The sequence below is a fragment of the Neopelma chrysocephalum genome, unplaced genomic scaffold (genome assembly GCF_003984885.1).
Source record: "Neopelma chrysocephalum unplaced genomic scaffold, ASM398488v2 Primary Assembly neopelma1_97390, whole genome shotgun sequence".
NCBI classification, from domain to species: domain Eukaryota; kingdom Metazoa; phylum Chordata; class Aves; order Passeriformes; family Pipridae; genus Neopelma; species Neopelma chrysocephalum.
This window is the reverse complement of record NW_020926031.1, coordinates 6502379-6514411: the sequence shown is the minus strand read 5'-3', so window position 1 is coordinate 6514411 and position 12033 is coordinate 6502379. Positions and strand designations below refer to the sequence as shown.

General features: G+C 39.0%; 1 protein-coding gene across 2 annotated transcripts; it reads right to left on the bottom strand.

Annotated features, from left to right (window-relative positions):
* Positions 1 to 3131: 3131 nt before the first annotated feature.
* GDF2 (growth differentiation factor 2) lies at positions 3132 to 9997 on the bottom strand. 2 transcript variants are annotated; one of them, XR_003532380.1, is made up of 3 exons: positions 9284 to 9997; positions 4001 to 7608; positions 3132 to 3970 (listed from the first exon to the last, which is right to left on the bottom strand). XR_003532380.1 is itself a non-coding variant. In XM_027672342.1 (2 exons), exons 1-2 carry the CDS (start codon positions 9627 to 9629, stop codon positions 6668 to 6670), a joined length of 1287 nt encoding a protein of 428 aa, XP_027528143.1. In that variant the 5' UTR covers positions 9630 to 9997; the 3' UTR covers positions 3132 to 6667. The 2 variants fall into 2 exon arrangements, 1 of the variants encoding a protein (XP_027528143.1); XM_027672342.1 differs by having other exon boundaries at positions 3132 to 7608.
* Between the last annotated feature and the right edge of the window lie 2036 nt (positions 9998 to 12033).

Here is a 12033-nt window from a genome sequence, read left to right as displayed (position 1 = left end):
GGGGATGGTACCTATATAATCGTAATTCTGACATCTCCCACTTTGAAGTGCTTAACATTTTAATATTACTTGCAATTTTTTTCTGTGTTCCAACCCCTTTCAAATAATTTGAAAGTGAAGATATAGATTAACTAATTTTGTTATGATGGAAACAAAGAAAAACAATAAGGAAAACATATGTATGATCTAAGCCAATGAAATAAAAATGTATACACGAGGAGTGGTTAGATATTTCACCTGCTGGGCTGGGGTATTGGGTTGTTTGATGGGTCCCCTTTTTTGTTTCTTATTTCTCTCTTCCTTTTACTCTTGCTGGGTACTGGAGGAGGGCATGCCCAGAAGCCAAGAAACAGGATTACAAAGTGGACCCATTGTGACAGGAATTGGGAAAAAAAGTACAATAATCCTCATCCCTAAGAGCATGTCAGGATGGATCTCTATTTATGTCTGTCTGTACAGTAGCTTTAAGCATGCAGCTTTCTGCCCCAGAAAAAAGAATGACATTGCATGTTCATGGACTATAGTACTTTCCTTTTTAATCCTTCAGTACACAGTACATAACGGACCCATATTTATATGAAGCTATTTAGCAAATACAGGATAATGGTGGAAATAAGGTTAAATTGTTTACCATAAAAATTAGAGAAATTAATATTTTCTAGATTTCTTGGAAGCAATTTAATTTTGCTGTTTAAATCACAGCAAATCTGAAAAAAATCCTTATTTTTTAAAGTGCCTTCTTTTTCACTGTATTCTCTGCCACTTTTTGATTTTAGAATAGAATCTAATGTAACTTGAAACAACAAAGCATTACTTAAATTACCTCACTTTTAACTTGCTGTGCAAAGAGGTGAATAGGGTGTGAATGGGGTGTTACAGATGTTATATATAAGGTGTTAACAGTCACCTCATCTTACTCTGAATGGAGCAGACATGGATGAATTGCCATGAAGATCATAGTCAGAAAGGAAACAGGAACAGACAGCAACTGAGCATTTTTAATCACGTTGTTTAATGCAAGTCTGTTCATTGAATTCTGCGTACCCAGATCCAAAATGTAACTCTACCATCAGTTCTAATTTCTAATACAACTGGAGCCAAATTCTTATTTTGATTTTATTTTTGAGCAGAACTAAATAGCTCAGGCCCAGATTTAGCTTTTATAACTCATAAAACTTTATGATCCTTTAAAATCTGTCCACAAGTATTTCATTTTCTGACTTCCTGTGAGTATGAACTTCCCACATATTCTGAAAAGAGGTATTTTTTTTATCTGTTCCAGTCTAGTCTGCATGCACAGCCTGCGTCACTCAGATCACATGCTAAAAATATGCCAAGAAAGCAAGATTAAATGTTTTGCTTTATATATTTTGCTCCAATACTGCCCAGTTCTCATCTACAGCTCATTTCGTCATTCTCTCATCAGACTCATGTAGACCTTTGGCCACTGACAAACCACAGTAGCAGGAGGCTCATCTGAAGGTGGCAGCAAGAGAACCTTTTTCACTGGCAGAGGTGCCAACAGGATAAAGGTAAAATTTGGAAATAAACTACTTTTGGTTTTAGTGCAGCCTTCTAATACAGCCATATTTTAAATTATATGTATGAATTAGAATTAATGTAAAGGTGATATCTGGCTCCTAAATACTCAAACATAGGGTTTATTAGCTCAAGCATAGGACTATGCTAATGAAATATTTAATGTTTCCAGGACTTTGGTAAGTATTTCTAGACAAACCTTCAATGCCTTTTATAGATGTACAAGTCTGGGTCAGTACTACTTCATGGCTGTCTGTGACAGGCATGATTGGATTGAATAGGTATGGTCTAAGACTGTCTTTTCTGTTCTGTTCTTGTACTGTTTGGTACAAAGAAAGCCTTGTTCCTGAGTAGGCTTTCTAAGCCCCGTAGAAATAAAAATAATGAATATCACCCTCAGATTTCTTTATAATTCCCATGCCAAAAGAAGTAATACCAGATTTCTGTCCCTAGGTTTTCAGTTCTTATGTTGTACAAACCTGTATAGATTAAAATTAAAGCTGTTGGAAGTTTTCTTTCACATTTTTTAATATCGAAATATTTCCATTTTATGAAAATGGAAATAGCACTCTGAGTTCTTTAATGATTACGTTTGTAATAAGAAAAACTTAAATTAAAAATGTAATGGATTTTTTATTTTTTGTTAATATTCCCTTTCCTTAATGGCAGGTATGCCAGGCTCCAGACAAACCATACACTTCAGCGAGGGGACTGACTCGGGGCAACCCGTTTGCTAGGGCTACGCTGAAGCCATCCTCCTGTGAGGCTTTTAGATGAATTATGACTGATGGCCCAGCAGAATTTTTAAGGGAGATGACAAAAAAGAAACAGGTGCAGCCCAGAGGGATGACATGCTCCTGAGGCACCCTGGAAGCAGGAGCCAGCACAGACAAGGCAGTGAGGCAGGTTGAAGACACGGAGCAGGCAAAAGAGGCTGTGGGCAGCCCAGAGTGAGATGTCAGGAGACACCTTTATACTGAGAGGTTTTAAGGTATTATGGTCGGGAGAGCATGAAAATGTGTGGAGATGGCTGTGGTGTACGGAATCGAGCTAGTGCAGCAGCCCACCACAGCCTGGAGGTGGCACCGAGGCAAGGCTTGGAGAAAGCACTGAAGGCTGCAGAGAGGCCAAAATATGGCTCGAGGTGGTTTGTGGGCCCCAGTCAAAGCCAGGATGGTATGGAGGAGGTTTGCACCCTAGGCAGGCAGAGCCTCCCACCTGGCAGACAGCGGGCAGACTCTGGGCCCCGCACACTCTATAGACTGAGGAGAGACCTGCCCTGTTTTTGATTCTGCTAAACACCCAACAAATGGTACATCAGGGAGTTAACATGGGAGAAGGGATGTGTTTAGTAGTCACATGTAGTGTCCCATTAGCTGTTCAGAGCAGCCAGAGGGGATGTGGAGCAGTTATGCAGTCTGAGGATGGGGTCTTGCCTCACAGACATTGTTCATTTACTACTTGTTGGCTTTGCCAGCTTGTTCTGTGTTCCCACCTGTACCTTGCAATTCTTTGCAGTAAAAAAATGATTCAGTGCTGTCTATAAGGAGCTACAGCAAGGTACTGATATTTCTTGGAGCTCACAGTGTGTGACTATGTGGACCTACATGATGGATGACCATGCACCTACGTGCATGACCTATGTGGAAATGGCCAGGCTCTGAGGAGGCTGGAAAGAAGAAGCAGCTGTGGTTTGGGAGCAGTGTAACTGTGTAAGGGCACAGTTGTGTCTGAAATGATGAGTCTCCTTGAGAGGCAGTCTGAAACCTTTTATTCTGAATATCAGGAATTGTTAACTCTAGATTACTATTTCTATATCATCAGGATCTTTACAGCATAAAGGCATCTGGGCAGATAGCAGCCAAACACCTCCAGATTCCCTCTTCACCTGTAGAAAAGAATAGTGAAAATGGACATCTTTTTATTTTCAGTGATCACTGGTGCTGTGTTGATAAGTTGCAGCAGATGTTCTTCTGTGTTGGGACATGGCATGGAGAAGTGGATGAGATCAGAGGACATTGTTTCTGCTATGTACACACACAAGGTGGGAAACTAGTTAAAAATAGCCCCAGCTGTATCTCCTGACCAGCTTCCACGAGCTTACCATGTTTATCTGTACATACTGAAGTGCTATAGGTTAGCCTTAAAACTGGCTATGAAGTCAGCAGGTGATTCTGATGTTACAGGACTGTTACACAGATAGCCAATGGGCCTGAGAAGGAGGGCATGCATCAGCCTTGTGTTTATGTTAAACAAATAAGTTTTAAATTTAACTGTGCATCTGCAGAACAGTGCACAACTCCCAACCTGCTCCTCAGTAGCAGCAAGCTGCTGGTCAACATTCATAATCCAGTGATGAGGGGGGTTTTCTCAGTGTCCAATGGGGCACAGCTTGAAGCAGGGGACAAGGTTCTTACCTGCTCTTTGCAACCTGTGTACTCTCTAGCACTGGCTTGGCCACCTGGCTGATTTGTTGCATCCCAAAGCAATTGAAACACGAGGGAGCTCAAGCAGTTATTTAAAATTGGATGTGCAAAACTACATAAATCAAGCTGCTAAATGGAAAACCAAACATCAATTTGACATGCACTTCAGCCATGCTGAAGGTAGTAGCAGCTGTAGTCACCACTGGGTTCTCATTTCTTCTTGACCCTGTTCATCACCCTATGGAAAGATTCATATTTCATTTTACTGCCATACAAACCAAAATGTTAAGCCAATGGGAATGTGATCATTAAAGCTGGCTGGAAGCTCAATGGATTTTTTAAATTGAAATACGATAACAATTTGTAGTCCTGTTTTGGGACAGGATCTGTAGAGCTTCTCTGGAATTCTCATAGCATAGCTATGATCTGAGGTTTTGAGACAAAATTGGCTTTGGGTCCTTTTTTTTCCCCCTGCTCCAAATAAGCTTGGGAAATAAAAATCAATGTTTGACTTCAGAATGTGGAAAAAAAAATTGATTCTTAAGAATTTCTCTCTGTGAAGGTGTGGGAACTGGTCTTTCTCCTTCCCCATTTTTTCCTATAATTATGGACAAAGTTCTGTATTCAGTTAAGTCAGAATGTAACTAGGACTTTGTGTTTAGATGACTGAAGGGCACACAGCTACAATTACCTTGACATAGAGGTCAATGTGATCTAATGTTTCTAATGTGATCACATGTTTCTAATGTGATCACATCAAGTGCTTGTTTGGTAGTTTCTGTAGCTTGATTAAGAGAAGTTGTCAAGAGCACAATGTCAGGGGCTTAATTGACATGAATAAAACAGGGAGAGTACACAGGGGGTTCTGACAGGAGGAGGACACAACTATGACTGTAAGATGACAGAAACCAGTGGGGAGTGGTAAAATTATTACTTCCATTGGAAGTTTAAGAGGTTAATGACCTGCAGTTATGGATGGATGGAATTTGCATGGACCCAGATCTCAGATGTGATCCAATTGCAGACCAGTTCTAAAGAAAAAACCTATAAATCAGTTAAAGGATTCTGGTGAATCGTGCTTTGTGCTCATGGTTTGTGATGTAACCAGCAGTTCTTGATGGAATTACAACTGCCCTGCTCACACTCACCTGCTGTTTGCTCTGTATTAAATTAACAATAGTAAATAAACTGGGTATTAGATTTCAAGGTGACCTGTTCATGCCAAATGAATTCGTCTTGGCCACATGCTGTCCTAATTTAAAACATATGTATTGATTTAAATCCTGTTGCTTCCATACATTAAAGTACTGTTTAGATTTTTGCCTCATCAATATTCTTCACCATTTTGAATGGATGTGTAGCTTGTTGTGGGTTTGGTTCAAAAGTGTTCTCTGATAGATTTTGTGTATGTGTGTGTGTATGTGAAGAAGTGAGTTGGACCATGGTGGCATTGTACAGCACTTAAACCTGTCACCTGCAACCAACAGTTGACACTTTGTCTGTTCTTTTACAGGCAAAACCTTCATTAGCATCAAAGGAAGTTTACTTTAATTGCGGGAAAGATAGGGTCCTTGTCTAGTGAAAATACAACTGGTCAGGAGAAATATTGTATGATAGTATATTTCTCATACAGCAGCATAAGCCTCACAGAAAAGAGATGAAAGTTTTCTGATTTTCCCTGACTTCTAAGGGGTGAAATAATTTTGTATATAAAATGGAATTTCTCCCAAGAAGAAATTAAAAAAAACCCAGAACCTTGTGTCAGACTCCAAACAATGTATTTAAACCTCCAAATAAGTAGCTTGGGCTTTTCAAATGTGCTGAGCTCTGCCAACCCCCACTGCTCTTAGGATACAGCTTTTAAGGCTGAACGTCATTTGACTGCATGTTCTCGCAAAGAAATACTAAGAATATGCAGTAGGTCAAAGTGGTTCCTTATCTTTGTGCAGAGATAAGGGCTGCTGTTCCTCCTAGGAAACAGTGTCTTAGAAGCGGAAGGCTGCACTTCTTATCATTCAAGTATGTGCCATAAAGGGGTAAAAATAGGGACGTTGAGGATAAGAAAGTTGAAACTAAGGCACCTGCTACCCAGAGAAGGAAACTTGGGAATGAAGTAAGACTGAGAGTCTCTTCTGTTTTGAATACTGCAAATCTTCACTTGCAGGAGCAAACAATTTGCCTGTAAAAGCCTCTGAGATTATTGATATGAGAAAAGGCTTCCTGGATTTAGACTCCTGACTTTATCATGCAGACTACATTCCATTTACAGAGTTTTACAGAAGTTGAAAATGTCAGAGTTGGCTGAGAGAATTAGATTTCAATAGCTGTTAAACATTTGCTGGACATCCTAAATCTCCATTGAAAATCCTTTTGTTTGTGACCTAAACAGAATTGATTAAATGGAAAGGTTGAAATAAGGTGTTCGAATTGTATCACATTGGCAAAAAATGCATAGTTCATTCAATCTCACAATATTTTAATCCAGTATTCACTTTGCCATGATATATTATGCTGGCTATTTACAATAATTGCCATTCTCTAAATGACAATTTTCTTTTAAAACAAGCAGCAAACCCAACAAGCAGCCCCATACCCTGCTCCAAAACTTGTTTGCAAGGATTTTCATTTGCATCGCTGCTGTACAGATTTACACAGAGCAGAAAAAGGGGGTATTCTTATTCTTAGAGATTCTACCTTGTATGCTACCTGCAGCCACATTCTGCCACTTTCATCCCTTCATAGTTATATATCAAAGTAGGCACACCAGCATCATCCTTATAAAGAATGGAGATTGAATCCAGTTTGGTTGGAACACAACAGGCCTTGGAGGCTTTCTTTGGGTTTTGGAGATGCACCAGAGTTTGGACAATAGCATGTTTTGTTGGGGTAACGTTATCTGTCAGAGGGAAGAAGCAACCTCCTTTACACTCAAAAGCCTCATAATCTTTTGGTGCAATGATCCAGGAATCCCAGCCAATCTCTTCAAAGTTCACATGGAGGGAAGTTCTCCGGCAGTGGTTGGCCCCGATGCTTCTCTTGCTTCTGGAGGAATGCTGGTGCGGTCCAGTGATGGCCTTTTCCTCTCCCTGTTCGTCCTCTTCAGACGAAGTGTTGTTCTTTCCTAGCTTCTTTAGCACACTTTCTTGTTCATGAACAATCATCTCCCGGAGCTCTACTTTGGTTTCTTTTGTCCCATTGCTGCGGTCATTGGAGAACACCATTAACAGGGGCAGATTTTTAGCATCAGGGGCAACACTGATATCCAGCTTCTCACAAGCGAAACCACCCAAAACTTTACTCTCTATAACAACCTCTAGCTTGTTTTTAGTCTTCAGTTTGTCTGCTCTGACCCATCTTTTCACAGCACTGGACACTTCAAACATCTCCCAACCACACTTCTGGATATTGTGGGAGACAAGGAAAGATTTGGTACTTTCTGGGTTTTCCCAGAGTCCATCATCTAGAACATCATAAATGACCATGGTGCCTTCCAGCCTAGAGAGAGACTCAGCTTCTCTGTGACAGGAGACATAAATTCTCAGTTCAGCTCTGGTGATTTCCTCATATTGTGGAATAGAGATGTTGAAGAACAAAATGTGTTTCTGAAATGGATTTTCTTCTGGTGAATCTAAAGAAACAACATCTGCAATAGGAAATTAAAGCATGTGGTTACAGTGCTTCTGACTGTCCAAGTAACTTGATTTTAAAAGACTCAGGATGTATTTTGGGGGTAAAATAAGAGCATGGCGACACAGCTTTTTTAAAAAAATACTGTCTTCTGGCCAAGTTTCAAGGGCAGAGAGTGAAAAGGGAAATGGAGGTCCCTGATGTTGGCAGTATTTCACCAAGATTGCATAGCCAGGTGAGTGTGTGGAGCATAAAGAGGCTGCCTAGAACAAACTGTGGATGATGCTGGTCAGTATTAACTATATAAGTAAGGCATGTGCACAGTTTTCAGATTTAGCAATTTGCTAAAGATATTCTTACACAAAGAATTCCTCAAAACCCGTATGAATGTCCTACTCTTATTATCACGCAGCTGGATGAACTGCTCTCATATTCATATTTAAGTGTCTTAAAGAACTACCTGTGCTGAGGCTTTTGTTGCTGACTATAGATAACTTTGAAAGCAGCTCAGATTACTAGGCATTTGTGGTAATAGAAAAGTTTTTGGAAATCCTAAATTGAAGCTTCAGGGTCTATCTAAATTGGGACTTAGTGATAAATAGCCTTTCATGCCCAGGTCCCAGTCTGTTCCAGACTGGACTCACTGAACTTGTATGGGTTTGTTCACATGTTTGTTGTCTGCAAATCTATGCACAGTACCAGCAACTCTGCCTAGGGAGGGGCAGATATTTGTCAGGAAGATCAGATTGGTAGTGTTTAGAAGTCATCACTGATGTCTATTTAATGCTCTATGTAAACTAGCTGCTTAATCATGATTGGGTGTTAGAGCAATTTTATTTGGCCATTGCTGCCACTTCTTCAGAGCATTTACCCACTAAAGCAGTCAGAGAGGAGAGTGAGATATGGAAACTATAATCTAGGTCATACTGTTAAGGTTCCTTTATGTGTCAGGACTAGGGCCACAAATTTGGGAATTTGAAGTTCTCTGTAGTGCTGTTACCTGTGTATGTCTATTTTTCATATAGACAGAAACTTCAGTTCTCCCTGTTTCATTTTTATCTCAAGGATTGCATTTGCTTACAACTTTTTTACTGCTTCTTTTGATGGAGCTTTTAAAAGTCTATTTAATGTTACACAGACAGGAGTCTTGAACGTTTTAGGTTGAGACAAGCATGACTACCCATTTTTATATAAATTTTTCTGTCTAATCCAGAATTTTGGGGGAGCACTGCTATTCCTTGCTTGGATCCAGAGACACATTTCTCAATTGGTTGCTGTATTTTTTAAATATGAACAGAGCCCACCTGAAAGAAGAGCTCTCTAGCATTGATGTCTCAATTATAGGTGATCAAAAGTTTGCATTCTAATATAAAAACTCAGTTCCAAATATCTAGGGTTGAGAAACATAATTCATGTAAACTGTTATACAGTCCATCATCTCAGCTGAAGTGTTTGAGAAGAGAATATTGTACAGTGAAAATATCAAAGAAGAAAACGAAAGGTAATTGTATTTTTTAAAGATTGAAAGAAACTACAGAGCAAGCATACAATCCAAAATTTCAATGTTTCATTTCTAAAGAATCTGTGGAAGTCAGGCACTCAGTTTCTTCTGAATTTCAAAAGAATCTGAGTACCTGCTGTCCATGAACTTCTTTAAAAATTCTAGTCCACATATTTAGGACGTCTCCTACCTTCAGTACTGAAGCTCCTCACAATATTGGATGCAGGGATGGAGGACTTGTCTGCAGCATATCTGTTGTATAAATCAATCATGAACTGTGGTGGTTCTTCTTTAGTCTTCACTTGTGAGGGGACTCTTGACAAATTCAAACTCCTTTGTAAATCCGTCTTCATATTCTCCAGGAAAGATTTAAAGTCAAAATGGGACTCATCTTCTACTTCTCCAGGATCATGAAAGTGTGCATCAGACTTTCCCATAGCTGATAACTTGTCCCAGTCTTCCAAAGGCTTGCCTCTTGTCAAACAAGCAATGATGTTGAAAACAGACAGTGCAGCTAATACTCCAAAACAATGCATTTCTTCTATATTTACTTTCTGGTGGAGAGACAAGAGGACAAGGGTATTTTAGCTGATTAACAGTCTTGTTTCGTTACAGACAGAGGAAAGAAGATGTAAGGCTAACAACTGGAATGCCCTTTGCAAATCACTTTCTTGTGCTCTTTTTGCAGTCTGCTTCAAACTCCAGCCTCTTGTCAGTTGTCAAGCAGATTGGTCGTACACTTGCCCTTATCAGAGTCATTGATGCCATGCTTCAGCTTCTGTTATCTAGCAAAGCTCTTAGTTAATGAAGATTCTGTAAACATCTGACAAACACATGTGGCTGGTGGGAAGGACATTGTATATTGTAAAGAATCCACATTTCACTTTAGGGTCATTTTTGCTTAATTACATTCTTCTATCATTTCCTTGCCAACACAGAGAGAAGCTTTCTTAGGGACGCAGAAGATTACACTGTTTTTCTCAAGACTAGAAAATAGACATCTAGAACAAAATCACTCTATTAGCTATTAGCAAACAATATCTGAAAAATCTTTTTTACAGACCCTTCACATGCAATCAGAAAATCCCCAATCATTTGATGGAGACCTGTGATTCTGCAATACATGATCTCATGCCAATACAAGCAACCTTAAAACTTCTTTCCGTTTATCAGCCAAGAGCTATTGTTTGTACACAGTGAAATGTCTGTTTTGTGTCAAATTTGCTTCATGTTGTTTGCAGGCTTGTCCATTTTCAGTTTGATTCCTTTGGTGTATGGGAATTTAGCTTTGTTTTTATAGTATCTTATGTAATATATTTCATAGATTCATCATCTCAATCCAGTCCAAGAACAACCCGTCATTTTTTCCCTGACCTCAAAATGAAGACAGAACTAGACCTTCTGAGGCCACATGGAAAGTGAAAAGTCTTTTTGAAGATACAGAAGATTATCTATGAAGATACTGTATCCATGAGAAGAAGGGGCCAAGGCAAATGAATTTCTCACGATACAAAAGAAAAATCCAGGTTTATTTAGAGACAAAAATATCACTTTCTGTTTATCTTAATGAATGTGTTATGAGTTAATCTAATGATACATAATTGCTTTGTCTGTACTATTAATGCATAATTTTTTCTAAGCACAAGTCAATTTACATTGTACATGTGCCATAAAGTCTGAATAGTATTATGAGCTTTTTACATTAAAAAATCTCATTGCAAGGATGCAGTCAATATTTTGCTCTTTCTGGCCATTCTTCTCTAGTTTTCCAGCAGTGCATACTCAGCATTTAAATTGATCCCAAACTTCTGAAATGCTCACTTATGTGTCTGTTCAAATGATAATTGGATCCAAGATCCTGGTTAATTATGTTCCTATGACATAAAGTCAAAATACATTATTTGGCATTGACCTTGGTGTCCTGCATAGAAAGACTGTTATGTTTTACTCAAAGCCTTTGTGTTTCCACTGCATTCATAGTCCAATTACCTGTGTTTGGCTAAAAATAAGTTTTTAAGTGCCTCCAGACTTTACCTGAACATGTCAAAGAATCAAAGATTTCTTCAATTTTGTAGCACTTACTCCAAAAGATTATCACCTACAGTTAAAAAAACCATGGTGCTTCATTTATTATTTCACTGTGCCTGACTTTACCTTCTAGACAGGAATTTTTGTAACTTTCTGGCTAGTTTAAGGAGTTACATAGTGCTGACATTTTCTCCCTGTTGAAGTGCTTGCACAGTGTAATCAAGTTACTTCTCAGTTTGCTTTCTGATAAAATAAACAGATTGTTCATTTTAGTCACACAGACATTTTCTCTAACTGTTTTCATTTCTTTTTTGTGTCTCTCAGAATTTTAATGTCTTTTTGAAAAGGTGAACCCCAGGGCTATACATGGTTTTCTGGTGTCAGTCCATCAGTGCCGCATGCAGAAATCAAATCTTTCCTTACGTAGTTCACTATTCCAGTGTGTATCTTTTCAAAGCTTTCATTAGCTCTCATTACATAGCATCACCTTGAATGCTCATACTGCACCATAAATCCATGATATCCAGAAAATTTTGTTAAGAGTTACGGCTTTCAAGGGTGCAGCCTCTTACTCAGTAGGAGCAGCCTCCATTCCTTGTGCCGAGGTACCTGAAGTTCTGCATCTGCCTGCTTTAAAATGAACTTTAATTACATAAAGTGCAGATAGATCACGCCATCTCACCTCTCTCCTGAAAATGCTGTGGGCATTGCTACGTACAGACTTCTAGTTCATACATAAAGATGTTACACAGTGTCAGGCCAAGTGTCAGCTTTGCAGAAACTTTACAATGAATAGTTTAATTCAGTGGCAATTCCTTTTGAAAGCTGCAATTTGAGGTTTGGAGGGAGAAAGATGTTAATTCATGTGAGACACAAATATATTAACGTTGTCCAATGGTTTCTTTTAATTAT

Excerpts from the sequence above, each read along its gene's own strand:
- GDF2 (XM_027672342.1), bottom strand. The coding sequence starts at position 9,629 with ATGCATTGTTTTGGAGTATTAGCTGCACTGTCTGTTTTCAACATCATT. Across the intron at positions 7,609-9,283 it reads GAGGAGCTTCAGTACTGAAG|ATGTTGTTTCTTTAGATTCA; the intron begins GTAGGAGACGTC and ends TTCCTATTGCAG.